Consider the following 27,581-nt stretch of genomic DNA (forward strand, 5'->3'; position numbering starts at 1 on the left):
GGCCTCCCAAAGTGCTGGGATTACAGGCTTGAGCCACCGCGCCCGGCCAAGATCCATAAGGTTTGTGCGTGTATGTGTGTGTGTTTAATTTTTAATTTTTTTTTTTTTTTTTGAGACCGAGTTTCACTGTGTCACCCAGGCTGGAGTGTAGTGGCATGATCTCGGCTCACTACAACCTCCGCCTCCTGGGTTAAAGCAATTCACCTGCCTCAACCTCCTGAGTAGCTCAGATTACAAGTGCACGCCGCCACGCCCGGCTAATTTTTTGTATTTTAGTAGAGATGGGGTTTCACCGTGTTGCCCAGGCTGGTCTCGAACTCCTTCGCTCAGTCAATTCACCCACCTCAGCTTCCCAAAGTGCTAGGATTACAGTATGAACCACCGTACCCGGCCTAAGCTTTGTGTTTATACCTGCTTTTATGTTGTCATTTATAGTACACAATAAATTTTTCTTGTTTGTGGTCCCATGTTGCTCAACTTAGAAGAACAATGAGTTAATTACAAATTTGTTCTCAGAAGACACGTGACTAGAAATGGAAACTGACTTACCTCTAGGAGAACCATCAAACTTGGATACAGGAACATCAGGGATGTGCCACAAAGTAATTCTTCCTGAGACTTCTCCAGAGAAAAGTACTTTGTAAAAAGGCTCTTTCCTCTCATTCATGTAGCCCATAACAAAGGGACGGCTCTGTTCCGAAACAAAAAGTGGGCTTTTATGTAGGAAATATTGTAACTATAGAGAGATGGCCACTGTTTTTAAATGGAGAAACAAGACTTAATAACTGAAGTAAATATTTTCAATTTATTTCCCACTGTTTCAAAATTTTCAAGTAAATTAAATGAAATAATCTGTGATCTAGGACTAAAGAGGCTTTAAACAACAACAAGCAAAGTCATAGACTTCAGAGAGTCAATAAAAGTATCTAACATTTACTGACTCTGTGTGTGTGTGTATGTGTGTGTATATACATATATACTGTTATACATTATATAAATTATGTATAATATTATACATATTATACATAATTTATGATCTTGCTGAAGGAGAATATGAATATTGGGCACCAGTGCTCTTAAAGCTATGCCTTCACTAGTGAATGCATCTAAAGCATCCCTGGTCCTTCTCAGGGCACTATAGCTGTTCTTCGGGCAGGTTGGTACATAGATATTAAGGGATCAAAATCGTTTAAGCCATTACAAAAACAAAACCTGAACTCTCTTTGGTGCAGAAGTAAAAGTCATCCTAAAAAGAAAGCCAATTGCTGGTGCTAGAATTAAAGAAGTCCAGGAAAGTGATGCTTCCTAGTCAGAAAATACACGCTTTAAGGTGTGGATTTAGACACATTAGTGAAAAATTCTATTCATTAGTGATTATTAAGGGCCAAGATATTGCTACATTTAATCTTCACAACAAAGCTATGTAGTTAAGTAAACACTGCTATTATCCTGATACGAAAATAGAGAAACTATGACAGAAAATAAGAAACCAATCCAAGGTCATCCAACCAATTAATTCCCTATAGTCCCAAGAAATAAGAGTATCATAGAAAATGGTTCCAATAAAGTCAGTTTCTAAATAATTTTTTTTAAGACTCAGAGGGCACTTTGGTGTCTTACACACATGATTTTTATAGCTATTTGAAATGGTGTTGATAAAATTTGGTTAAATTGGCTATTCAAACTCTCCCACCCTTGTAGGCACTTAGAACTGATTGTTCCAACTCCCTGGTTATTCTGATTTGAAAAGGAAGCTCCAAGAGGCTGGTGGGTTACTCAAGTTGGTGGCAGCACAACTCTTCCCAGCTGGTGCTTTGCCCCTGCAGTTGAAGTTCGCTGTTGCTCGCATGCCCTCTGCTTTCACCTTCCACATTGCCGCTTCTCAATTGCTCACACTCACTCCTTGGTCCCTCGCTCCTCCTCCCCCCAAACAGTTCCCTCTCATTCTGCTATTCACCTGAAAACCTCTTCACAGTCCCTTACCATGTGAATTCCGATTTTTCATCACAGTGTTCATCATGAGTCTCCATCATCCAGGAGGTAATAAAACATAGCCATTAGCACTGAAATCCCTGGGGCTAACTGCCTGGATTTAAATCCTGGCTTTACCACATCCTAGCTCTATTGAAAGAGCAAGTTGGTTACTGTAGGCAATTTAGTACACCTCACTGTCTCATTTTCCCTAACTGTGAAATAAGACTAATAAAAGCACCTGCTATATGGGATTGGTATAAGGATTAATGAATAGAAAAACATAAGGTACACAGAATGGTCCCTGACATTTAGTCCCTATTTAATTAATTTTAACAATTCTGGTTATTATTTTCTCAGAACAATTGAGAAACTCACTCCAAAACCCATTACTGGATTTGGGCTAAACCACTTGAGTTCAAATCCTGGGAATTCACCCCTCTGACCATCAGTTTCAACATGGGATCTTGGTGGCAACTAAAGTAAATCAGGTTGTTTGTATGTTTGACAATAATAAGGACTCAAATGAAGTTTTTATCATCATTATCAACATCATCATCATCATCATCATCATCATCACCATTACTCTTAGTTCCTGCACACACAGTTTTTGTTTGCAATCCTTAGGCTGTTTCTATCCCAGCTATTCCCATCTCAGTACAGCAGCCTTACTCTGTGGCTGAGACCCTGGGAAACCCAGTTCCTTATCTCAACAGCCAGAACCCCTGCACCACAGGTCTCAGCAATTACCAGCTGTGATTTGAAGCTAGGGAGATCCTCATGCGGCTATTGGAAGGAAAGACGAATCCTCATTCTCACCACTGCAACTCCATCAGCAGATATGTACGTGGGCATTACAAACAGTAATTCTGAGAACCTGTTACTGTCAAACCTGGAGATTTAATTCGATGGTATCACTCCAAAAAATGAGTCCAGACAATACTACCTGCTGACAGAGCAGTCTTTTCTAAGCTCACTGAACGTATAAAATTCATCTCTTCATCCTGCCACAATGCCTTCATTACTTGGTAACTGCAAGAGAGACTAAGGACTCTTATATTTAGTGAACACTGGTGATGTTTGAATAAGGGGAAGAAAGTATGACTTTATGTCCTGGATAAAAGGCACGTAAGGACAGGCAGACCAACTTTTTCCAGTTTCCAATTATTCTATTCACATTTCACCGGCTTCTAGGCATTTCTCACTTTTAAGATACAGAAACATCTATGGTTGTTTAAACAAGAATTATTGGTAAAAGACCTATAAGTTTATGTCTTCACATTTTGAGAAACAAAGCAAGGTAACTTCCCATGAGATTAGTTATTTTTTAATTGTTGTACTCTTTCCTCATGGTTATACATAACATTGAAATTTTCAGGAACAAGAAGCCCCTAAAGGGCACAACTGATCATTGGCTTTCAGGGCAAACTGTGCTTTGTAAAAACGCTTTCAAAGCTAAGGAGGAAAAGAGCAGATCCTTTAAAAAAATAACTAAATATGCCTTTCTAAGGAAGCCCCAGTACTGTTTTTGTGATCAGCAGCAAAACAGGAACCTATTGCTGCCCACAGGTAATTTTAGAAACAGTCATTGATGCATGCCATAATTATAAAGTTTGCTTGTGTCTCAGTGGCACTTGGGGTTCTAATTTTTGGCTGACAGTTTCTTAATCAAGCTTTCACAACAAAACCTCACAGATATGTTAAAGGGACAATTACTGAACTGTAGGATTTCCAACAGCTATGCTGCCTAATTAAGCAAACCATCATTCTGTTAAAAGTAGCATGCTTCCCTGGTTGACAAATCAATAATTCAAAACTCTTCCACTCTCCATGAAATACGTTTTTGGATAATTAACTGATGACAAAGTCCAAAGGCTTAGGGAAAAAAAAAAAAACACTTTGGATAACACTACTGAAATAAAATAACTGCTTAAATTTTCAGGCTTCCTAGAGTGTCAAAGGTATGATTCAGTCAAGTAATAAGCTACAATTATAGTATCAACCTTCTGCCAAAAGCGTAATTATATTTGTTTTAACAAGAAAATTTATTCGTAAGAATAGCTAAATACATCTGAAAATGATATCAATATACGATTAAGTAAAGAAACAGAATATAAAACATTCCATAAAGTTTAAAAATTGGAGTAGATACATAAAAATGTTTAACAATGTTTTGTCACACCATTTATCACAAGGGTCAGTGAAAAAAATGTGTGGTGTGTGTGTATGTGCTTGTACGTATATACACACATACACACAAATGCAGAGAGAGACAGAGAGAGAATGAGAAAGAAAGTAAATATAGCAAAATGTTAGCAATTGGTGAATCTAGGTAAAGCGTATATGAATAATTACTGAATACTCTTGCAACTTTTCCAAATATTTGAAAATTTTCCAATCAAAATAAGTAAATACATACAAGAAAGTAAAAAAAAAAAAACTCAGTGAATATTTACTGTGGTGAAATTAGGAATTTTAATTTCTCCTTTCTTTTCAACATTTATAATTTTCCTATAGTAAATATGTATTGTTTCATTATAAACTTAAAACACAGACTTAAACATAGTAGATTTTTAAAGACAAAGTTTTTTCTTTGGTAGCCATTGACAATTAAACTTGATTTTCTCATTAACAACTTGATGGGATGCTTCCATTCAATTTTTTCAAGCCTGACTCTGACAGACAAAGCAACACTTATCCAAGAAACTGAGTGAAACAGCTTTGAGGCAGTCACTCTTTTCTTGCATTACCTTATTTTCCTGCACAGAAGTAGAGCACAGTAAATGAGGATAAATGGACTCTTTAAGCACTCTTCCATCAACAGGGTATAAGCTTTTTGAAAGCCCACTGCATGGCAAAAATAAAAAGCAAAGTTTAGAACTCTGAGGTTCTTTATTCGTTCTTTCCCCCCTCCCACTTTCAAAAGCTGGATGGTACCGTTCAAGTTTCTAAACTCTACTCAGAAATTGTTGGGTTAATAATTACAAGTGACTTTTTGAAAACCCAGCACCAGCTGTACAAGTTATACATGGTTAATCTCATTCCTCCGTCCCCTGCTGTTTTGTACAAAGGCTGAAGCCTACCAAGCCCAGAGTAAATCTTCTAGTGCCAAAGTTGTTTTGTTCTGGTTTTTGATCATGGGCAGCATGCAGGGATTTTTCCATAATAAACCTCCCAAAGTTCATTTTCTACCTGAATGTTTTGTATACCGCTCCCATCTGAGCCCACCTGTTCAGCAGCTGATAGATGTAACTGTGACCATCTTCTGTCCAGATGAGGATTCTGTGGGCAGCAATCATTTCTCCACCAGCAAAGAACTGTCCGTTTCTGCTAACTTCAGTCAGCAGAAGGGAAAAATCACAATAATCATAAACCTAAAATATGAAGTTAATGCACATTATCAAAGGTTTAAATCTAGTCTGCCAATAAGATGAATATAAATTATGATAGTAATACTATAACAACATAGTAAGCATTGATAACAGACCATACTGTACTCATATATTAAGAATTTTTACCATCACTTATTGACTTATATTTATCTTAGGGTAGGTTTCAGTAGATAAAGTTCATCTGGTTATGTCATTCCAGAGTGTGTACACTAAACATAGAAACCTCAAATCCCAAAATTTCTAAGTAATTTTATTCTTTCCATAATGAGCACTCCAAGTTTTACATTTGAAAATTTATTATGCACATAAAAAATGTATATCACATAAATATTTTGATAGACCATATACTTTTAAATCTTTGTTCAAAAATACATTATCACCATACAAGTAAGACTATACAGTTTTCTTAACTGAGCCAGTTATACAAAACTTTAAAGAAAAATAAATGTTATGAAATGATGGCAACTTAGCTTTTCTTTCTTCTTGGAAATGTTAGTGAACATATTCACAAGAAAATAATGCTTGTCCCTCTTAAAACAAATGCAGTGACAAAGTAGAAAAAGTAAAACATCCAAAAATATAATCAAACTATGTAAGTGAGAAGTATATTTGAGTTCTAAAGTGTAGACACCAAATTTTGAAAATAATTTAGAGCTAAATATTCATTGTTATTATGGTCTGTTGTTAATAAAATTAGGATATACTACTACATATATAATATTTTGGGATACAAAACTGTTGCATATAGCATGATATTAAATATGTAGTAGTATATCCTAATTTTATTAAAGAGTTAAAAACTTATATGTCAGGCCGGGTGTGGTGGCTCACGCTTGTAATCCCAGCACTTTGGGAAGCCGAGGCGGGCAGATCATGAGGTCAGGAGTTCGAGACCAGCCTGACCAACTATGGTGAAACCCAGTCTCTCCTAAAAATACAAAAATTAGCCAGGTATAGTGGCATGCGCTTGTAATTCCAGCTACTCAGGAGGCTGAGGCAGGAGAATTGCTTGAACCCAGGAGGCAGAGGTTGCAGTGAGCTGAGATCGTGCCACTGCACTCCTCTAGCCTGGGCAACAGAGTGACACTCTGTCTCAAAAAAAAAAAAAAAAAAAAAAAAAACTGTTATGTCAGTCATAAAAGACACATCATTCCATGTTCTGGTAATACTATTACAGAGAATTTGTATCATATTTAAATCATATTCTAATTTTTATACAAATCAAAAAAAAACAAATTACACTTGTACATCACTGGTATTTATTATGTTATTTTATAATACCTTCCAACATTTAGAAAACACCACCAATAGAAGTCTCTCAGTATATGTGCAAAATCGTATTGTCTGGCAGTTCAAGGACTCAAGAAATTTTGATTCTTTTTCATAGACATCTCGCTTTTCCTTCAAAAGGAAAGAAAATCTTTTAGTACTAGTTCCAGGTAATTCACACACAGCCATGAGAGGACCCGCTTCCTGTGCATCTCAAGTAGATCACAACATTATAAAATGAAAAGTATTTGAGTTTCCTTTTGAGTGTTTTGAACTAAGAAGTTACTCTGCAATAGAAGCTGTGTACCTGGGTGATGAAATAATCTGTACACCCAATCCCCACAACACTTAATTTACCTGTATAACAAATCTGCATATGTACTTCTGAAAGTCTTAAAAAAAATTAAAGAAATATAGGATGTATTTCTTGAAAAAAAAAAAAAGTTGTGATCAGGAAATCCACTTAGATTCAAGGGCTCATTACATGCAACCATTCAACAAACATTCTGTGAGGAACTACGGCTGGATGCTAAGAATGTCAAGATAAGAATAAGCTAGAGACTGTTAGATATGGCAGAAAGGTCAAACAAAAAAATCTAAAATGATGACTAAAAAAATCTACAGTATTTTCTTTTATTTTATATTTTTTCCTTGAAACAGAGACTTGCTCTGTCACCAAGAATGGTGCGCAGTGGCAGGATCTCGGCTCACTGCAATCCCCTCCTCCTGGGTTCCAATGATTCTCCTTCCTCAGCCTCCTGAGTAGCTAGGATTACAGGTGCACGCCACCACTCCCAGCTATTTTTTTTTTTTTTGTACTTTTAGTAGACATGAGGTTTCACCATGTTGGACAGGCTGGTCTTGACCTCCTGACCTCTGGTGATCCGCCTGCCTTGGCCTCCCAAAGTGCTGGGATTGCAGGTGTGAGCCACTGTGCCTGGCCTAGTATTTTGATTGCTAAAAAATAAATAAATAAATAAAAATTAAAAAAGGAAAGAATTGCCAACACACAGCACATAAAATACTACATTCTCCATAAGTTTGTGATAATGCTGGATGTGTATTTCTTGAGCTCAGCATATCATCACAATTCCTAGGCTTCCTCAACCAATAAATTCCTAAAAAGACCCCAGAGCTCCTTGGGGAAGCCTAAATAATTTTGTCATCAGCACACATAGTATGGCTGTTCTTTCCTCCATCATCTCAACTTGTAGCCTGATGCCAGGGAACAGGTGAATATACTGGACTCCCCAGGGACACGCCTCTCAATTTTTTAGAGTCATTTGCCTGCCACTGTTCACACATACTTAGAAGAAAGGAGGATTTCTGCTGTAAGGAACAGAGAGATGTTCTGCTATTTTTAAAAAATTAAAAATGTAATCTTTTGTGTGTGTGTGTGTGTGTGTGTGTGTGTGTGTGTAAATGAAAACATCTGTATATACATGGAGAAAAGGTTGGAAGGATACAAGCCAATTGTACTCAATGCTCACCCCTGGGAAGATGGATGGGGGAAATATATGGATGTAGAATTTATACACTTCTATGTTATTTGAACTTTTGACAATAAGCATGTAATAGCCTTACAATTTATACATTTCAATGAATATGCTTGAAATTGTAGGGAAAAAAGAGTAGGGTTCCCAAGCCAACCTGAATGCTGTTGATAGATGAGGAAAGATCCCATACTTTGAGCTCACCAGCTACTGATACCACCAAGAGAGAATCTTCTGTGAAAAGAATAAAAGTCACATATAAGCTTACCATGGATACAATTGGGTAGGTAAAAATCATTTCATAGTCATTTAAGAATTATGCTGGGCTGTGTAGATGGAAAATTTTCAGCTTTGGAGTTACTTTTTAACTAGAAAAAAATAAACATTTTACATCGTGCTCCAAATCTGTTTTAAAATTTCAAAGTGATTCCAAGGTATAAGAAGAGCACCACTAGAAGCAGAATCAGATTGCAAATCATCGTAACAAGAAACTTCCTGTTTGAGAAGTAAGTGAGGAGCCAACTTCCACTTCCCTTTGCAGTCATTCATCACAGGAACTGAATTATCAATACTACATCTAGAAGATACAGCAGGGCAAAATTCCAGGAGTCCTGCTAATCCACAACAAAACCTGCTTGTCACTCTTAAAATGTAACAAGCAGAACTTGGTGATAAAAGCACAGATTCACCTCTTTCCCCCTCATCTTAACCTTTTGCTGACTTTCCAGTGTTTTGAACCACTGGCATGGGTGTTCTTAGTTTTTCTTGATCAGATGTATTACAGACATATCCTCATTAATAGGTAAACATAAAGAAGCATTCTTTCTGAATTCCTGCCCAATAATTCGACAAATAATTCAAAAGTAGATATTTTTATACGCAATCTCTTTACTGTCAGATAATATCTAACTACTACCTTGAATTCTCATGGAGTGAACAATGCACATGCAGTTGATCCAGTCGGGAAACTGAGATGATCTAAAACTGTGAACAACAGCCAAAGTTTTGGCATCAATTATAAGGACATCTTGATATTCTCCACAACAAAGAAGCCAGCCTTCTCCTGTCATCCGGAATGAGCAGTGGTAATACTATGCATATGGAAATCAAAGCAAACATTTAATTATCACTAGAAATTAACATAATTTGGCTACATTGAAGATTTCTCTAGACCTTAGTTTTAGCATATGATCAATTAAGATATTGAATTGAACAGCAACTAAAATTTCTCTTAGTTCAGTTATTCCAAACTCCTATTGGCACTTTAGTCTCATTTGCATCTCACGATTTTTCTGGAGAAAGAGAGATCCCTTGGAAGAAGTAATTTTATTCTAAATCATGGAAAGCTCATAACTGAATTATTTCTGGAGTGCAACTTGGAACTAAACAACAACAAGGCCAAGCACAGTGGTTCATGCCTATAATCCCAGTGCTTTGGGAGGCTATGGTGGGAAGATCACTTGAGGCCAGGAATTTGAGGCTGTCGTTAGCACTACCGCACTTCAGCCCGGGTGACACAGCGAGACCCTGTCTCTTAAAGAAAAATAATTAATAGCAACAACAAAACCCAAGTTCCTTACCGTAGCAACAATGCTGTATGTTAAAAAGAAAGTGTTTGAAGGACATTTGAGGATTATTATGCCAAATAAGTTGTGGAAATATTTTATTAAAGATCAAGTAAAGCATTCTACTTTTAACCAGCTCTCTCTGTGCAGGGTTTTATTCCCAGAAAAAAAAGGGGAGAAGTTTGTGAATGCTGAAATGCCCATCATCAACACTAAAAGTGTAAAACATTTAAAAACGTGGTCAGCACCATTGGAATCATGCAACCACACGACATATGCTTGGAAACCATCTACTAAAGGTCAAGATTTGCCTTAAAGACTGGGAAGTGATTATAAAAATTATATGTATAGAAATTAAGAACCTATCTACCAAAACATAAGGGTTAAAATTGGAAACGAGGGAGAAAAAAACTGTTTGTTCTTTATAAGACAGCACATCATTAAAACTGAATTTTTACACATGTACAAGTATCTGTATATTTTGTGGCACTAAGGCTATATATGGAAATTGTCTTTCAAATCTATTAGAAAGACACAAAAATGAAAGAATCAGGGGAAAAAATCTGCTTGAATAATATCTTTTGGGAAAGCAAAATGCCAAAATAGCAGATGATAACTGGTGATATTTGACCCTCATGACAAAATAAAAATTCAAGCAAAGAATATTCTCCAAAGATGTTTCTTTAGAAGTGTATTTGCAAATGCCCTAAACAAGTTGCAGAATCAAGAAATGCCCTGAAGGAAGTGAGCGTACTTACACAGATTGCAGTGTGCCTGTAAGGAAGCGTAGCCTTCTCCACGCACTGTCCACTGGTGACATTCCAAACACACATCTCCCTAGCAGAAATAACTTTGTATTATTCTCTGTCATTTCCACTCAATTGTCTGGAATAATTTTTGCGCCACCAAGTTTTTCTCTAGTGCTGCACTTAAGTGCAGCCTGATCATTTATGTGGCTTTTTGTTACAGATTACTGGGCAAGAAAATGTTGTGGTCATTAGCAGGGATGACATACTGTATCTGTATCTTTTTGTTTGGGTAATTACACCCTGCTGCCAGCCTGCAAACCTTACTTTAGAGACAACCGGGCCTACAACAAATTGTGGAGATACAGCTATCACAGCCTGTTAGTGACAGTACAACATTCTTTCAGTGGAAACTGTATCCTCTTGAAAATGCTTTATTTCACTGAACTTAAACTACATATTCTGAAAATCATAATGCATCAAGTGCTGCATCTTCTGAGGCCAATGTATCATTTTTGTAAAAACAAACAGTGCCACCAAGAGGCTACATTTGGTCTATCATTGATAACAGTGTATCTCTGCTTCTCCTGATTTGAAATCCTGAAATCATCCTTGCCACCTAATATTTAGAAAAATATTATTATTTTGAAAACTCTTACTTGGTTTACATATTACAAAGACACAGTTTTAAAATACAGTTACAAAGTACACCCAGCATAGGGTAGTTTATATGACTTCCCAAAAATCAGAATGACTGTTTCAGAATTGTTTGGTAATATTCTTCAGTCTTGAGAGTTTTAACACATAAGCAAAATTTTCCATGTTCTATAACACAAAAGTTTTATAGGCCTTAAAGGAGATACCGCTATTATATTAAGAAACAAAATATATAGACTAATAATGTCAACAACTGTATGTATTTGGTGATTTGCAGGTTTTTTTGTTTTCCTAACCAAACACTGGAACTCAATCTTCTAAATTAGTGCTTCTTAAACTGGGGCGATTTTGCTTCCCCCTATTCCGCCTACATTCCAAGGACACTCAGTAATATTTTGAGATATTTTTGGTTGTTACAACTAGGAACACACTACTGGCATCTAGTGGGAAGAGGCAAGGGATGCTGCCAAATATCCTACAATGCATACAACAGTCCCCCATGACAAAGAATTATCTGTTCCTAAATGCCATTAGCACTGAGGTTCAGAAATCATATTCCAGAAATAGACGCTATATATTCATAGTATTTTCCCTCTGTTTATATCCAACCTCTTTCCAAAAAGATTTGAGGTAACCTGAAAAGACATATAATTCTATAAAACAGGAGGAAAAACATCTGTGTGTGTGTGTGTCTGTGTGTACCTACTAAAAAATAAGATTGGGAAGAAGGTAGATATTGAAATAATATATCTCAAAGGTAAACAAACTAATAATGCATCTATAAAATCAAGAAATATATCTCAAAGGTAAAATAATTGAACCTTAAGCAGTCAACATTATAAAATTTTAGCTCTTTAAGGGATTTGAGCTTATTAACAGGGTTTTGACTCTAGCTATGCATCAACAACCACCTGATACTATTCCAAATATTACCTTCAGAGATTCTAATTCCACGACTCTGTGTTGAGATCCTGGCATGTGTGGTTTTGAAAAGCACGGTCAGTTGACTTGTTTCTAGTCTATTTCTAAACCAGTAGCTCTAAATTCTAGCTACACATTAGACTTATTTGAGAACTTTCAAAAATACTGATGGCTGACCATGCAAGATATCAAATGAGGCTAATTAATTCACATTTTCCCAGGATTGGAACCTGGATACCGGTAAAAGTTCCTTTGAAAATATTAATGTATTTAAACCATCTTGGATCCCTTTGCTTTCCCTATTTATTTGCTTATCATTTTGTTTTCTATATTAAGTCTGAAAATAAAATGAAAATATATCACAAAGAAAACATTTGCTCTTTGCCTGTCAATTTTGTTTAATAAAAGAAAGTAAATTTGTGGTATATCAAATGGAATGCTGACATCTTACCTGGAACCATGTAAGTTACATATGTCAAACTAAGACATGAAATTGAACTATTAAAAAGTATATTCTTTCCATTTTCTGAAACTGTTCACCTAAGTTCATACATAGCAAAAATCACCTTCTATTATAAAAAAATTTAAGAATTCTTAAAATCTTAAAAAATTTTAATAATTTTTAAAAATTGTAAAAATCTTAAGAATTTTTAGAAGCTTAAAAATTCTCAAATTCTTATTTCAATGAAAAGAAAACAGATGAAAGTGTCTACAACACATAACATTAGAAAACTGTTATATTCTTACTACAAATTCCTTGAAAAGGGGCATTTTTTGGTCATATTCAATTTTACATCCCCTCCTCAGCACCTCAGTAAAAATTTATTCCATGGATAAATATATCAGTCACTATTATTCCACACACTTTATATCTTTTGGAAATATATTATTTTCTCTTGACCTCATTCTTATTTTTCATATTTGTGTGCTTGTAACACTATAGTTTTGCTCAAACTTTAATGAAGTGTGTAGAAGGACAGGAGATAAACATGAATGCTTGCTTTGCCATCTTGCATTGGAAGTCTATTACATTTTTCAAACTCTTTTCCCTTGTCTTTTATTATACTTTCATTGTTTTCTTTGGCATTCTCAGCCTCCTCTTCTTCCTCTGTCTGCTTCTTAAGTGCTGGTTTTCCCTAGATATTTGTCTTATACTTTCTTACATCCTTACATTTCACTCTCTTTCTGGGTAAGTTATCTACTCCCCTGGCTTTGGGTACTGTTATTATGCTATTGGAAGCCCAGACCTGTTTACTTAAGCTCTATATTTCTATATGCAAATAGCTTTTAGACATCTCCATCTGTATGACTTTCACGTTCAAAACGAAGCATAGCATCTTCCCTCTTTGGTTCACTATCACAATGAATGATATAATTACTAATAAATTTCCCATAATTCTTGACCCAACATTTTCTCTTACTGCCCCAGATGTGGGTACTTGCTACTCCAAATATGAGCTCTGGGCCAGCAGTATCAGCATTGTCTAGGAATGCTTTGGAAATACAAGTTACTAGACCCCAGCCCAGATCTACTAAATCCGCCCAGAAATCTGTAATTAAACAAACTCTGCAGCTGATTCTGGTGCATGCTCAGGATTGAGAAGCACTCACCTAGCAGCCTCCAAGTCCTGGTGCCCTACTTCTCTGGGCTCATCTCTTGCTAGTGACTAATACTTCCATTAGTAAGTAATAAACCTTTCTATCAGTGCCAAGGCTTTTTGCCTTAAAATTTTATTAACTCTCTCTATATATAAAATATTAATACAGTTATACCAACCTTATTTTGATTAGTATACAAATGATAATATGTAATTGGAATGACTGTTTTAGTCAGATTTATTCAACTAGCTTATTTTGTGCTATTTGTCCCATTTAAAAAAAATTGTTTTCTTCAAATTAAACAACATGTTTTCTTTTTTAAATTGAAAGTTACATACACTTTCTTTTATTTTTTATTTCTTTTGTCTATTGTTTTTGTAGCTACTAAACAATACTTGAAATGTAAATATATAAATATAGCTTAAGGTCTAAAGTTAATCAACATCTTTACTCACCTCTAGAACACCAGAATGTGTGGGATCTTATTACTATATTATTATATGCTATTGTTGACCAGAATCGCGTATGTGTGAGTGGGTGTATATAAATATCATTATATCTTATAAAGTCTCCACAACTTTGCGGGTTTTTGTTCAATATTCCTTCTTCCATCTCAAATCTTCCTTCTCAAATCATTGTTTTTCTTACTAAAGAACATCATTTAGAAATGTGTTATTATACTTATCCAGACTCTGTTGGCATAGTGAGCACCTTTAGTTTTTGTTTGTCTGAAGTTTTATTATTTTGCCCCAATTTTTCAAAAGTATTTTTGTTGGATATACAACTCCAAGCGAACAGATATTTTCTGTCCACTTTTTGAAGGGATTTCACTGCTGTCATTACTGTTGAGAAGTCAGCTCTCTGCTTAATTAACATATCTTGGTAAATAATCTGCTTTTTCTCACTGTCTACCTACAGGATCTTCTCTTTTCCTTTGGCATTCTGTTGTTTTAACATCAGATCTCCAATGGTTTATTTTCATTATTCTAGAATTTTCTGTGATTACTGAATCTGAGGATGTATGCCTACAAATAAAATAATAATTTGGGAAAATTATTAAACACTGAGCCATAAAGCAACTCTGGGTCCCCTCTGGTCACCATGAAGGCAAAAATGCTAAGTCCATAGCCAATATCTGGGACTTCTCAAATCTAAAAATGCATTGTTGTTCGGAAAATAATGGGGCAAGCCTAGTAGGAGTAATAATTTCCAGTGAATAAAGTTAAGACTTGCCAAGTACACAGTAGCTGAAACGTAGATACTGCCTTCATTTAAAAGTATCTTATAGACACAGCATAAGATTTAGAAACCTCAAAAGAACAAAGTTCTAGAAAATTCACATCAGCTTGGCGAAGGAGGACAGCTAGTTAGACTGAAGCTAGACTCCTGGGCTCTTTAACAATATTTACAGGGCTCATACAGCTGAATTCAACTTTCATCAAAAATATCTCCATTAACCCCCTAGTTTCTCTTTTGGAGTGATATCACTATGGGCAAATATCTGACGGTGAAACTCAGTAACTTTTCAGATCTTTTTCTCAGTTAGCTGTTACGTATTTCTCAATTTTTCATGCAGCCCCAGAAAAAAAATTAACCATCCCCAAAATTCTCTAGATTGGGAATAAATATCTCAGCATGTGTAGCAGACTTTGTGGCAGTCCTGCAAGCTACAGGCAAAGGTTAAAAAAGGAATGTATTAGGACATTTCACTTTAGACTTAGCCAAAGTTCAATCCCTCTAAATATTACAATTAATGATTTACTATAAGCTATGAAAATAGGTATCTCTTTGATATCTGTTCAACTAGCCAACATATTAAACTATTCTGTTTATACAAGCTGGACCTTGATTCCTCGTTATACTTTTGGTTTTCAGAATTCAGAAGCGTATAATTTCTCTTTGGATTAAAAACAAAGAGAGGCTTATCTTGTTTCAACTAGCAACCCAATCCCTTATTAACAAATGCATACTGAATTGATACCACATTCCTGAGTGTATTTTGGCAAATAACTCATCAGGAGCCTAGCTCATAGTATTTCTTCCATCAGTGGGGCTTTTTCCTACAGGTAAGTCCTATTTCATGAGGGCAAGCTTCGCTCCCATGAAACTGCACCCAAATCACTGGCTATGTTCCTTTTCCATCTCTCTGCCACCATTCTACTGATAACTGAGTCCTCTCCTGTTAGATTTATTTATTTTTATTTTAAATTTTTATTTATTTATTTATTTATTTATTTATTTATTATTTATTTTTTTTTGAGATTGTCGCCCAGGCTGGAATGCAGGGGTGCCATCTCGGCTCACTGCAACCTCTGCCTCCCGGGTTAAAGCAATTCTCCCGCCTCAGCCTCCCGAGTAGCTGGGATTACAGGCATGCACCACCATGCCCAGGCCAATTTTTCTATTTTTAATAGAGTCAGGGTTTCGTCATGCTGGCCAGGCTGGTCTCAAACTCCTGACCTCAGGTGATCCACATGCCTCAGCCTCCGAAAGTGCTGGGATTACAGGCATGAGCCACCGTGCCTGGCCTGTTAGTTTCATAATAGCATCAGACAAGGGTACAACATGAAGACTGTAACTATTAAATTGTTTTGTAGAACTATGAAAGCTTGGATGGGTTTGCTTAAGAGCTCAAAGTGTGTTACGACATGAGAAAAGACAGACACCTAGACTTTTTCATTGCTGATTCTACAAAACTAGGCATTAGTCACTAACCTTTACCCAGTAAGAGTGCTACAAGTTCTGATACACATGTTGAGATGCTTATCTTGGTCCCAATCCAGCAACAAGAGTATTGAGTGAGGGTTCATAATACTGATTACATTCCTTGGGACATCACACAAGTTATTCAAACTTTCAAGATCTAAATGTTCCTATATGTGAGAGGCACATACGGATCACAAAAGTTTCCTTCAGCACTAAAATTGTACTCCACTGTAGTGTTTAAAAAGGGAAGGACATGGAGAAGGGGACAAAGTTTACACACCATACCTACCCATTTTCAGCAGCACTAACAATGTAGGGCTGTTTAGAGAAGTCCCTTGCTCTTGCCAAACATGTCACTGAAGCTGAATGACCAAATAGGAGTTCTTTTGCTGAAATCTGAAAATAATGAGAGTGAGCTTTTAAATAATTGTAAATGGTTTGAAGAAGAAAAACACAACAAGATAGTATTCACAATTCTGATTAGGAAATTCTGTTATGTTTTTGCTGTATACAAGTTTCCAGAAACCTGATATATGGAATATCAACATCCACAGACTAATAAACTCCTAGGTAGAGGAACTGTGTTGTAGACAGGTTTTGTTTGTTTTGGTTTGGTGTCCATCATGAAACCTCCATGACTGCTAGACCTGTCTTACAACAGCTAGGTTGTGAATACAAATAAGTCTGTGTTGATGCTTCCTATGAACATAATGTCCCCTCAGTAATAGTAGCACATTAATACAGAGTTCAGAATTCAAAATAACTTTACAAAATAATACAAGAGAAAATATTACCCTTTTTGAAACCACCATAATACCCTATACAGTGATAGGAATGTAAATTGGTGCAGCTATTTTTAAAAACAGTATAGAGGTCCCTCAATAAAAATAAAAATAGAACTTACACATGACTCAGGATTCCCACTTCTAGGTATATATCCAAAGGGTATGAAACCAGTATCTCAGAGAGGTATCTGTACCCCCATGTTCATTGGAGCATTACTCACAGCAGCCAAAATACGGAAACAATCTAAGTGTCCATCAACGGATGCAAAGATAAATAAAACGTGTCACATACAGTCATCCCTCATTATCCATGGGGGACTGGTTCCAGGACACCACTGCCCCCCACCCTATGCCCCACCACACAGGTACCGAAATCCTAGGATGTGCAAGTGTGCAATATAAAATGGCATAGTATTGGCACATAGCCTATGAACATCTTTCATATCCTTTAAATTAGCTCTAGATTACTTATAATACCTAACACAATATAAATGCTATGTAAATTGCTTTTATACTATATCGTTTAGGGAATAATGACAAGGGAAAAAGTCTATACATGTTTAGTATAGATGCAATCCTCTTTTCTTTTTCCAAGTTTTCGATCCACAGTTGGTTGAATCCATGGATGCAGAAGCCATGGACACGAAGGGCCGATTGTATACACAATGGAATAGTATTCAGCCAAAAAAAAAAGAGAAAAAAATCCTGCCATTTCTGACAACATGAATGGACTTAGAGGACATGATGCTAAATAAAATAATCCAGACACAGAAAGACAAATGCTATATGATCTCACTTCTATATAGAATCTAAAAAGCCAAACTCATAGAAATAGAATTAGTGGCTGCTAATGGCTGGGGGAGAGGGAAGAATGAAGTAATGTTGCTCAAAGGGTACAAACATTGAATTATACATAAGATGTATAAGTTTTGGGATCTAATGTACGCATGGTGACTACAGTTAATACTGTATGGTATACTTCAGATTTGCTAAGAGAGTAGGTCTTAAGAGTTCTTGCCACGCACATAAAAAAATGATTATGTGAGGTGAGAGATGTGTTAATTAATTGGATTGTTGTATTAGTCCATTCTCATACTGCTATAAAGAACTACCTGAGACTGGGTAATTCATGAAGAAAAGAGATTTAATTGACTCACAGTTCCACAGGCTTAACAGGAAGCATGACTGAGAGACCTCGGGACACTTACAATCATGGTGGAAGGTGAAGGAAAAGCAAGTACGTCTCATCATGGCAGAGCAGGAGAGAGAAAGAGTGACAGGAGAAGTGCCACCCACTTTTAAACCATAGGATCTCATGAGTACTCACTCACTATTGCAAGAACAGCATGCAGAAAATCGTCCCCATGATCCAATCACCTCCTACCAGGTCCCTCCCCCAACATGTGGGGATTACAATTCAACGTGAGATTTGGGTGGGGACACAGAGCCAAAACACATCAACTGTGGTAATCATTTCACAATGTATTCACATATCAAATCATCACTCTGTATACCTTAAACCTATGTAATGTTACCAGTTAATTACAGCTCAATAAAGTTAATATACAAATGACTAAAATTCCTTTAGTCATAGACTAAATATCAGACCAGTTACCACGGAGAAAACTTTAGGCATCAATTTTCACTTCTAAATTATCTATATTACCTAAAATTTCTAAAATTAAAACACCTTTCTTATTTATATTAAAAAATAAGAAAAGATCAATAAAATAAGAAAAGCCACAGACTGAGAGAAATATTTTCAAAAGTCGTACCTGATAAAGGACTATTATCCAAAATACACAAAGAACTCTTAAAATTCAACAATAAGAAAGTTAAAAACCTGATTAAAATATTGTCAAAACATCTGAGCAGACACCTCACCAAAGAAAACATACAGACGGCAAGTGACCATATAAAAATATGCTCCATATCATATGTCATAGCAGAAGTGCAAATTAAAAAACAATGAGAAACCACAGCACACCTATCAAAATGGCCAAAATCCAGAACACTGGCAATATCAAATGCTGGCTGGGATGTGGAGCAACAGGAATTCTCACTCATTGCTGGTGAGAATGTGAAACAGGACAGCCACTTTGGAAAAGAGTTCAGTAGTTTCATATAAAACTAAACATATTTTTACCACACAACACCTCAATCACGCTCATTGACATTTATCCAAATAAAGTTGAAAAGTTGCGCCCACACAAAAATCTATACACAAATATTTACAGTAGCTTTATACATAATTGCCAAAATGTGATAGCAACCAAGATACCCTTCAAGTGGCAAACAGATAAATTATGGTACATCTATACAATGAAATATTATTCAGCACTAAAAAGAAATGAGCTATCAAACCATGAAAAGACATGGAAAAACCGTTGATGTCTATTACTAAATGAAATAAGCCCATCTGAAAAGGTTTTATGATTCTAACTATATGACATTGTGGAAAAGGCAAAACTTAGCAAACAATAAAAACATTAGTGGTTGTCAGGGGTTTGTGGGGAGCAGGAGATAAACAGATGGGGCACAGAGAATTTTTAGGGCAATGAAACTATTCTGTACGATACTATAATAATGGATACATAAGCCTGGCTATCAGGACGAACCTCATATCTATTAAAAATATAAAAATTAGCCAGGAGTGGTAGTATGGGCCTTAATCCCAGCTACTTGGGAGGCTGAGGCAGTATATCTGCTTGAACCTGGGAGGTGGAGGTTGCAGTGAGCCGAGATTGCGCCACTGCACTACAGCCTGGGCGACAAAGTGAAAGTCCATCTCAAGGGGAAAAAAAAAAAAGATACATGTCATTATACATTTGTCAAAACTCAAAGAATGTACAATACCAAGAGTGAACCAATACTTGATTATATGTAGGTTAACTGGTTGTAAAATATATACACTGCTCTAGTGTGGGATATTAATGGTGAAGGAGTCTGTGTGTACATGTGTGTTGGGAGTGGGGCAGGGCTGATCAGGTATGTATAGAAACTCCCTGTACCTTCCAGCCAATTTTGCTTTAAATCTAAAACTGCTTTCAAAAATAGTCTATTGAAATACTTTTTAAAAAGATCTTATTTATGTTCCTGCATCAGGAATACTAAAATTTACCTTTCTACATTAAAAACAAAATTTTAACTAAAATGATTCTTTAAAATACCAATGCTGGCCAAGCATGGTGGTTCATGTTTATAATCTCAGCACCTTGGCAGGCAGAGGCAAGAGGATCATTTGAGTCCAGAAATTCAGGACCAGCCTGGGCAACGTAGTGAGACCTCATCTCTACAAATAATAAAAAAAAAAACTAGCTGGGCATGGTGGCACACACCTGTGATCCCAGCTACTAAGGAGGCTAAGGTGGGAGAATCACTTGAGCTCTGACGGTCAAGGCTGCAGAAAGCTGAGCTCATGCCACCACACTCCAGCCTGGTTGACAGAGTGAGATCCCATCTCAAGAAAAAACAAACATCCAGTGTTTTTCTCCTACATGAAAATTTAAAAAATATGGCACAGAGGGCTAATTCCCCCACTATCTCAAGTGTGAAAGAAGTAAATTCTTCGTTATTTTGTAAAACAAGATGACAAAAATTAAATTACAAAACAGAAAACATGTAAGATCTCCTCAGATGGAGAAGGAGTTGTCACTAATAAACCAAACATTGGCCCAGTGCGGTCGGTGGCTCATACCTGTAATCCCAGCACTTTTGGGAGGCTGAGGCAGGTGGATCACTTGAGGTCAGACATTCGAGACCAGCCTAGCCAACATAGTGAAATCCCATCTCTATTAAAAATACAAAAATTAGCTGGGTGTAGTGGGTCTCATCACTGCACGCCAGCCTGGGCGACAGAGTGAGACTCTGTCTCAAAAAAATAAAAAGATCAAAAATTGAATTTGAATAGCTACCAAATGTCTTGTGGGTAATAAAAATCTATTTTCCAAATGAATTAACATGAATTATGTCTTTTCTGAACTATACAAACATACATAGATGATAACTCATCCATATTATAAGGACAAATTATTTCATGACATAATTGTTCTCTGCCTTTATATCATTTCTATCATAATCAGAGATATTTCCCTCTTAAAAGGTCTGTTGTCAGATTAACTTTTTAGTGTTACAAGAAGTGTTTTGTGGTTGATTAGAATCCTGCACAATTCAAGTTCACTCTACCTTTTACCTGAGAAGTCCAGAAGGTTCCATCTCAGAGAACAACGTACCATCTCTCCCTGTCATCACGCTCACGGGTGCCTATCCCTGGGCATTTAATGCCTTTCCAGGCTATTAAAAGCCAAATTAAGCAGTAAAGGGGGAACATCAAGGATATTCCCTCATCCAGAGAAAATCTACCATGGACAAAACATCAGAACAGAATATCATGGCCTTTCATATAAGGTCCTCATTCTACTACTAAATCCCCATATATATTTGAATAAGCTAAGACAGTTCACTAAAATTTCCTCATTTACCATGTTGTAGAACTGCCATGAAGAATAACAAAATTTAAAAATTCTACAATCACACTTAGTCATTGCCATGATGAAATCCAGGAGACCTTTCCTATTGTCCATTAGCTCTACTTTTATGAAGCATTGGTTTCTCCTGACCACCACCCTCACCTCCAGGTACTTCCAACAGCACAGTGGGAGACTGAGAAGAACACACAACTTGATGAATGTATTAGTCTGTTTTCACACTGCTGATAAAGACATACCTGAGACTGGGCAATTTACAAAAGAAAGAAGTTTAATGGACTTACAGTTCTATATGGCTGGGGAGGCCTCCTGATCATGGTGGAAGGCAAGGAGGAGCAAATCACATCTTACCTGGATGGCAGCAGGAAAAGAGAGAGGTTGGGTAGGGAAACTCCCCTATTTAAAACCATCAGATCTTGTGAGACTAACTCAACAGCATCATCATTCCATTATCAACCACTGGGTTCTTCCCACAACATGTGGGAATTGTGGGAGATACAATTCAAGATGAGATTTGGATGGGGACACAGCCAAAACCACATCAGTGAACATCTCCCGTATTCCAGACAAAAACACAGTCACAGGGCAGTGTTTAAATCCCCATTTCACAGGTGAGGAAATTGAAGCTCAAAGAATGTAAGTCCTTTGCCCAACATCACAGAGTTGGTAAATATCAGGGCTGGCACTTGACTCAGATCTCCACTCTTTTTCTCCACACATTGCTCTTCTTCATTTTGTTGTTTCCTTCTGAGTGTTAGACAGGCAGAAGAGCAGAACATAGCAATACTAAGGGAGTCTATCTGAGAGGATACTCACCTCACCTTTCTCTACGCTTAAAGGTGTGAAGAAAACCAGCAATCAATACCAGAAAACCCAAGTAAGGAATTTGCTGGCATGGGATTGGAGAAGCTCCTCACTGGTAGACTTTACAAAATTTTGGGGAAACTAGAGGGCTATGGGAGTCAGACTTTGGACTCGAAGACAGAATGTATAACCTAGGCATGCAGTGAGAAGCCCAAGAGAGGGAGACACTTATTCTCTAGCTCCCCTGCACCCTGCCATCCCACTGCACATGGTCAAGGAAAGACTGAGGCACATCTTCAATCCCCTGTTGAATACTTGGGCACTCTGAGATATGCAGAATTTACACCACCTTTTTCCCTCCCCATTCCTATTCTCCAATCCCTTTTATCCCATATGCAAATGAATAATACCATCATTCTACCAGTCCCACCCAGCTCCCAAACCCCAAATCTGGGAAAGATCCTTGGCTGTTCCTGCTCCCTTACCATACATCCAATCAGTTTCTCAGTTCTGTCCATTCTCTCTTCTTAATGTCTTTCCAGTTTTCATCTCCTCTTCATCCTCACTGCCACTGATTTGGTTTATCCTCAAAACCTTTCTTGAATAAATTACAGTAGAAGTCTGACAGCCATAGTCCCTGTCCCTGATGTCATCTCCCCCTTTCTCCAATATGCCCTTCACATTGCTAGCAAGTGATCTTCTAAAACCCAGATACAATTGAATAGTATTATGCCATCTTCTCACATAAAATATCCTCTAAAGCCCTCAAAATCACCACTGCTTTTACTTATCTTGTGCTGTTAGCTCTATCTAGTGAAAAAATAAAACAAAACTTATAAACCCTTCAACCTGTGGGATTCCATGCTGGACCCATCCTGTCCTTTCCAGATGAGCCTGTCACCTCTAATTCACTATGTATGCTCCAGGTCTACTCAACTACTTTTACCAGTTCCCTTAAGGCAAAATGCTCACGTCTTTCACACACACTTGTCATTCCCTGTGTCTGCAAACTAACCTTCAATTCCTGTGCATTCTTTAGAACTCAGCTCAAGCCTCACTCTCAGAAAGGCTTTCCATTCAAAACCATAACAAGATACCACTTCACACCCATTAGAATGGCTATTACAAAAATAAAAATAAAAAAGTAACTAGCACTGGTGAGGATATAGGGAAACTGGTTGCCCTGTGCACTGCAGGTGGGAATGCAAAGTGTGCAGCCACCATAGGAGTGCCTCAAAAAATTTGCAATAGAATTACCATACCATAAATATGTACAATTATGTGTCAATTAAAAATAATTTCAAAAATAGAATTACTATATGAACCAGGAATTCCACTTCTCAGGATGTACCCAATAGTTGAAAGCAAGAATACAGCTACATGTGCACCCATGTATATAGCAGCATCATTCACAACAGCCAAAAGGTGGAAGCAACCCATGTATGTATCTGTAGAGGAACAGATAAAGAAAATGTGGTATATACATACAGTGGACTATTATTCAAACTTCAAAAGAAAGGAAATACTGTCATATGCTCCAGCATGAATGAACCTTGAAGACATTATACTAAATAAAATAAGCCAATCACAAACAGACTAATACTGTATGATTCCACTGTACAGGAGGTATGTAGAATAGTCAAATTCAGAGAGATGGAAAGTGTCTCAGTGCCTTACAACTTCCTATTTACAAATCTGTCTCCCGCACTGGACTCCGAGAGACTTGGAGGAGGATTTGTGCCTAGAACAAAAAGTACCTGTGTAGTTTCCCTAATGACAGCGCAAATAAGTGTCCCTGGTTTGTCTTTCCATTTTGCATGGTGGCAAGCGAGTGTTTAAGACCACAGAACCTGATGTATTCTCTTACCTATGTACTTTTGGAGGGGGAAAGAACTTTCCAAATTTAATACGAAGAGAAAATAAATGGCTCCCTGTTCACTTTACAACCTCCCATGCCTGAGTTCCTTCTCTTCTTCCTACCATCCTCTCCCTGAGATGCTGCCCTACAGTGACTCAGTCACCCATATAGTTATGTCCTTTTTTACAGTCTCTTGTGTCCTCAAGGACTCCTTTTTTTCTATCCCTACCCAAATTATTCCTTTATATACACACTTTTTAAACAAAAATAAAATTAAACCACTAAGCATTAACCCATTAAACTACTCACTTGACCACCTTATGGATAACAAGAGGATTTGTTGAGAACTGAAAAATGCCCTTGATTTTTTTCAGTCTGGAGTTTTTCCTACTAATAGCTGATCAGTTGCAACGTGGGGGCAAGAGTCATGGGAAAATAAGAGATGCTGTTTATTCAATCTGGCTCTATGGTTAGCCATAGAAAACGTTCAGGAAAATCTTTACATGGAGTATCTCACATTCATACTAAGCAATAACTCCTTTGTGTAATTAACTTTTGCACAATGTCCTCACAGTGAATTTCAAAAACACAAAGCTGATCCCATCCCCAACTTAAATCTCCTCAATAGCTCTCGAGAATTCAATATAAATTCCTTCACTTGTCATCTAAACTTCTCCAGGTCGAGGTCCCCGTCTTCCCCTCTGGACTCACCTCTCTTTGATCCTTTTCCACATCTAGGTTAAGGCAACAGACAGCTCCTCCCTTTCCTCTAAGCACAGGCAGTCTCCTTAATGTAGAATAACTTTGCTTCTTCCACTCTCACCAATCTAATTCCTATTCCCAGCCCATATCTCTATCCATGGATTTCTCTGTATCAGCACTCTTGGCATTTGGAATGGAAAAATTATTTATTGTGAGGAATTGTCATGTGAACTATATGACATCTGTAGTATCTCCGGCTCCACCCACTACATGCCACCAGTATCTCTCGTCCTTCAATAGTTACAACCAAAATGTGTATAGATAGTAACAGATGTCTCTTGGGAGGAAAACTGCCCCCCGTAAGCACCACTACTCTGAATCCAAGCAGAGGACTTGCTCCTAAGACATGCATGGCATAACTTCTCCACTGAATATGGAGTGCAGACCATTCCCTACTTACAGTACCTTATATCATAACTGTGCCCACAGTAGCCCATTTTTTCTGTACTGCATTGTAACTTCCTGGGCAGTCAGCACCAGGTCTTATCATTTACATTTGAACTTACGAATGAGTACCCACCGTACCACACAATTTACAGCATGCAAACAACAAATGTATGCTAAACAAATGTTGAATAAATATTAGCAATGCCTTTATAAATATGAAGATGCTAGAATTCCAGATTTCTTAAGCTTATAGTAACCTACATATTATTACACAACTATTCCACCCAGAAAATAATACACTTAAACACTGAAAATAAGTAAGACATTTTAGTCACTTAGAAGTCGGAGTTTAAACTATAATAGAAAATTAATGTTTTAATTTTCAAAGGGGGCCACTATTTTTAAAGCACAACCGTTGCAATAATACCCATCCTTCCTCAAGAACGTTCATTAACATTGAGCTGAGCTGGTCTGCTATGCAGTTCTTGGCAGTCCTGTAGTAGAACTGTTCAGTGATGGGAGATGTTAATTAATTACACTATAAAATAGAATTACAATTAATTGTTAATTTAGGTTTTAAAGTGACAAACTTTAAAGGCTAAAAATAGTCTTTGATCTTTAAAAGGCTTCTTAATGAGGGCAGTATACTTTAACTACATCATTAGTTTAAATGTTCAAATTGGGTCTAGAGACTGCTGGAGTTAAGCAAATATCTATTCCGATATGTTAAATGTTTATGACTTGAGACAGGGACAATTAATTGCTAATCAATGGGCAAATCCTAGGTGAGGTCAGGTTCTGAAATAGAAGGACGACAATAGTAAATTGGATTTAGAGCATTTTGATGTGATCTGTAAAAATCACAGGCAGGCAGAGACTAAAAGAATAGCAAGCAGGCCAAACCAGTAGAAACACCCAGAAAATTAAGATATTACTCATTTAGTTAATCGTGGCTTTCAAGGGTGCCCTTTGTTTAGATTAATGAGCCATAATTTTTAGAATTATACTTACATGCCTGTAGTTCAGTTACTTAAACATATAATTCAGGATATAAAATAGTAAAACTCAGTATAGCTTAAAGGATGATAACACTTAGCTGGTAGCTAAGATTAGCAATATTCATAATATAATTTTCAAACATGATCTTGCTCTATCATATAATACTTTATTTTCTCAAAATTCAGAAGTAAAATCAATTTATTACTTTAATAAGCATCTTTTTAACAATCGTGCAAATCTTCCACTGTCATTGCAGACAGAAAATGCAAGTTGTGCCTATTTTGTGAGTGGTGTCTGTTTCAGTGTCAGTAGCTTTCACTAACCTTTAGTTCATGTGAGAGATTCCACAGACAGAGCTGACCCTCTTGACTTCCAGTCACAATTGTTCGCTGGTCATCAGTGATCATGATGGCAGTGATGCTGTGGGGAGGGGCCTTCTGTCCCCAGAGTGCCACTGCCTGCAGGGAAGTCCTCATTTTGGGCGAATCCTGAAAATACAAAGAATGAAAGAAGCATACATGGTCACCTTTTTGAAATTTGAGGAAACTGATAATATTACAAAGCGGATTTAGGATGACCCAAACTTCAATGACGTGTTCTCCCAGGGCTATGGAAAAGGGTGCTTCCCCATCAGTTAGAAGAGAAAGTAGTCATCAGACACTGAAATTACCATGCATGCTGCTAATTCATCAAACAAGAATGAATTATCTTCTAATTCCTTATTATCGATGAAGAGAAAGAAAGGAATAGTCTATTTACTTCACACCCAGCTCTTCCTATGGCTACATCTAACTTGCTACGAAGTCCTGCTGGGTCTCTCAAGCAGCATACAGCTGTCTACATGGTATAATTTGAAGCCAGCTTTGCAAGCTCTCTCTCCCTAGAAATGCTACCTTATCTAGGTAATAAATACCTGAAATTGGTGAATTTGTTATTAAAAAAATAAATCTTTTCCATAAAAACAGCGTTTCCTAGTCTTCAAAGATTCATGTATGACTGTCATGATTTCCGCCATATTCTATTTTAGTAATAATTTTTATTTTACCTATTTTTATACTTGGTATCTTCCTAAACAATAATCTTTACGAAATTACTACATTCATATGTTAGTTGCAAGGGTTAAAATGAATACGTAAGTATAAATAAATGTTGCCTATGACCACCCAAAGTATCACTCAGT

At 36.8% G+C, this 27,581-nt stretch overlaps 1 protein-coding gene across 1 annotated transcript in view; it reads right to left on the bottom strand.

The window, feature by feature from the left end:
* Nucleotides 1–26,877, bottom strand: part of WDR72 (WD repeat domain 72) — a 207,349-nt gene extending 180,472 nt beyond the window's left edge. The window contains exons 1-9 of the mRNA XM_011928644.1: nucleotides 26,725–26,877; nucleotides 16,609–16,715; nucleotides 10,449–10,527; nucleotides 9,042–9,216; nucleotides 8,283–8,359; nucleotides 6,645–6,764; nucleotides 5,200–5,345; nucleotides 4,723–4,818; nucleotides 550–698 (exon numbers count right to left, since the gene is read on the bottom strand). Of these exons, the coding sequence (XP_011784034.1) occupies nucleotides 550–698; nucleotides 4,723–4,818; nucleotides 5,200–5,345; nucleotides 6,645–6,764; nucleotides 8,283–8,359; nucleotides 9,042–9,216; nucleotides 10,449–10,527; nucleotides 16,609–16,715; nucleotides 26,725–26,877 (1,102 nt within the window). The remainder of the gene's footprint in view (nucleotides 1–549; nucleotides 699–4,722; nucleotides 4,819–5,199; nucleotides 5,346–6,644; nucleotides 6,765–8,282; nucleotides 8,360–9,041; nucleotides 9,217–10,448; nucleotides 10,528–16,608; nucleotides 16,716–26,724) is intronic.
* Between the last annotated feature and the right edge of the window lie 704 nt (nucleotides 26,878–27,581).

This window comes from Colobus angolensis, unplaced genomic scaffold, assembly GCF_000951035.1.
Source record: "Colobus angolensis palliatus isolate OR3802 unplaced genomic scaffold, Cang.pa_1.0 Scaffold78, whole genome shotgun sequence".
NCBI classification, from domain to species: domain Eukaryota; kingdom Metazoa; phylum Chordata; class Mammalia; order Primates; family Cercopithecidae; genus Colobus; species Colobus angolensis.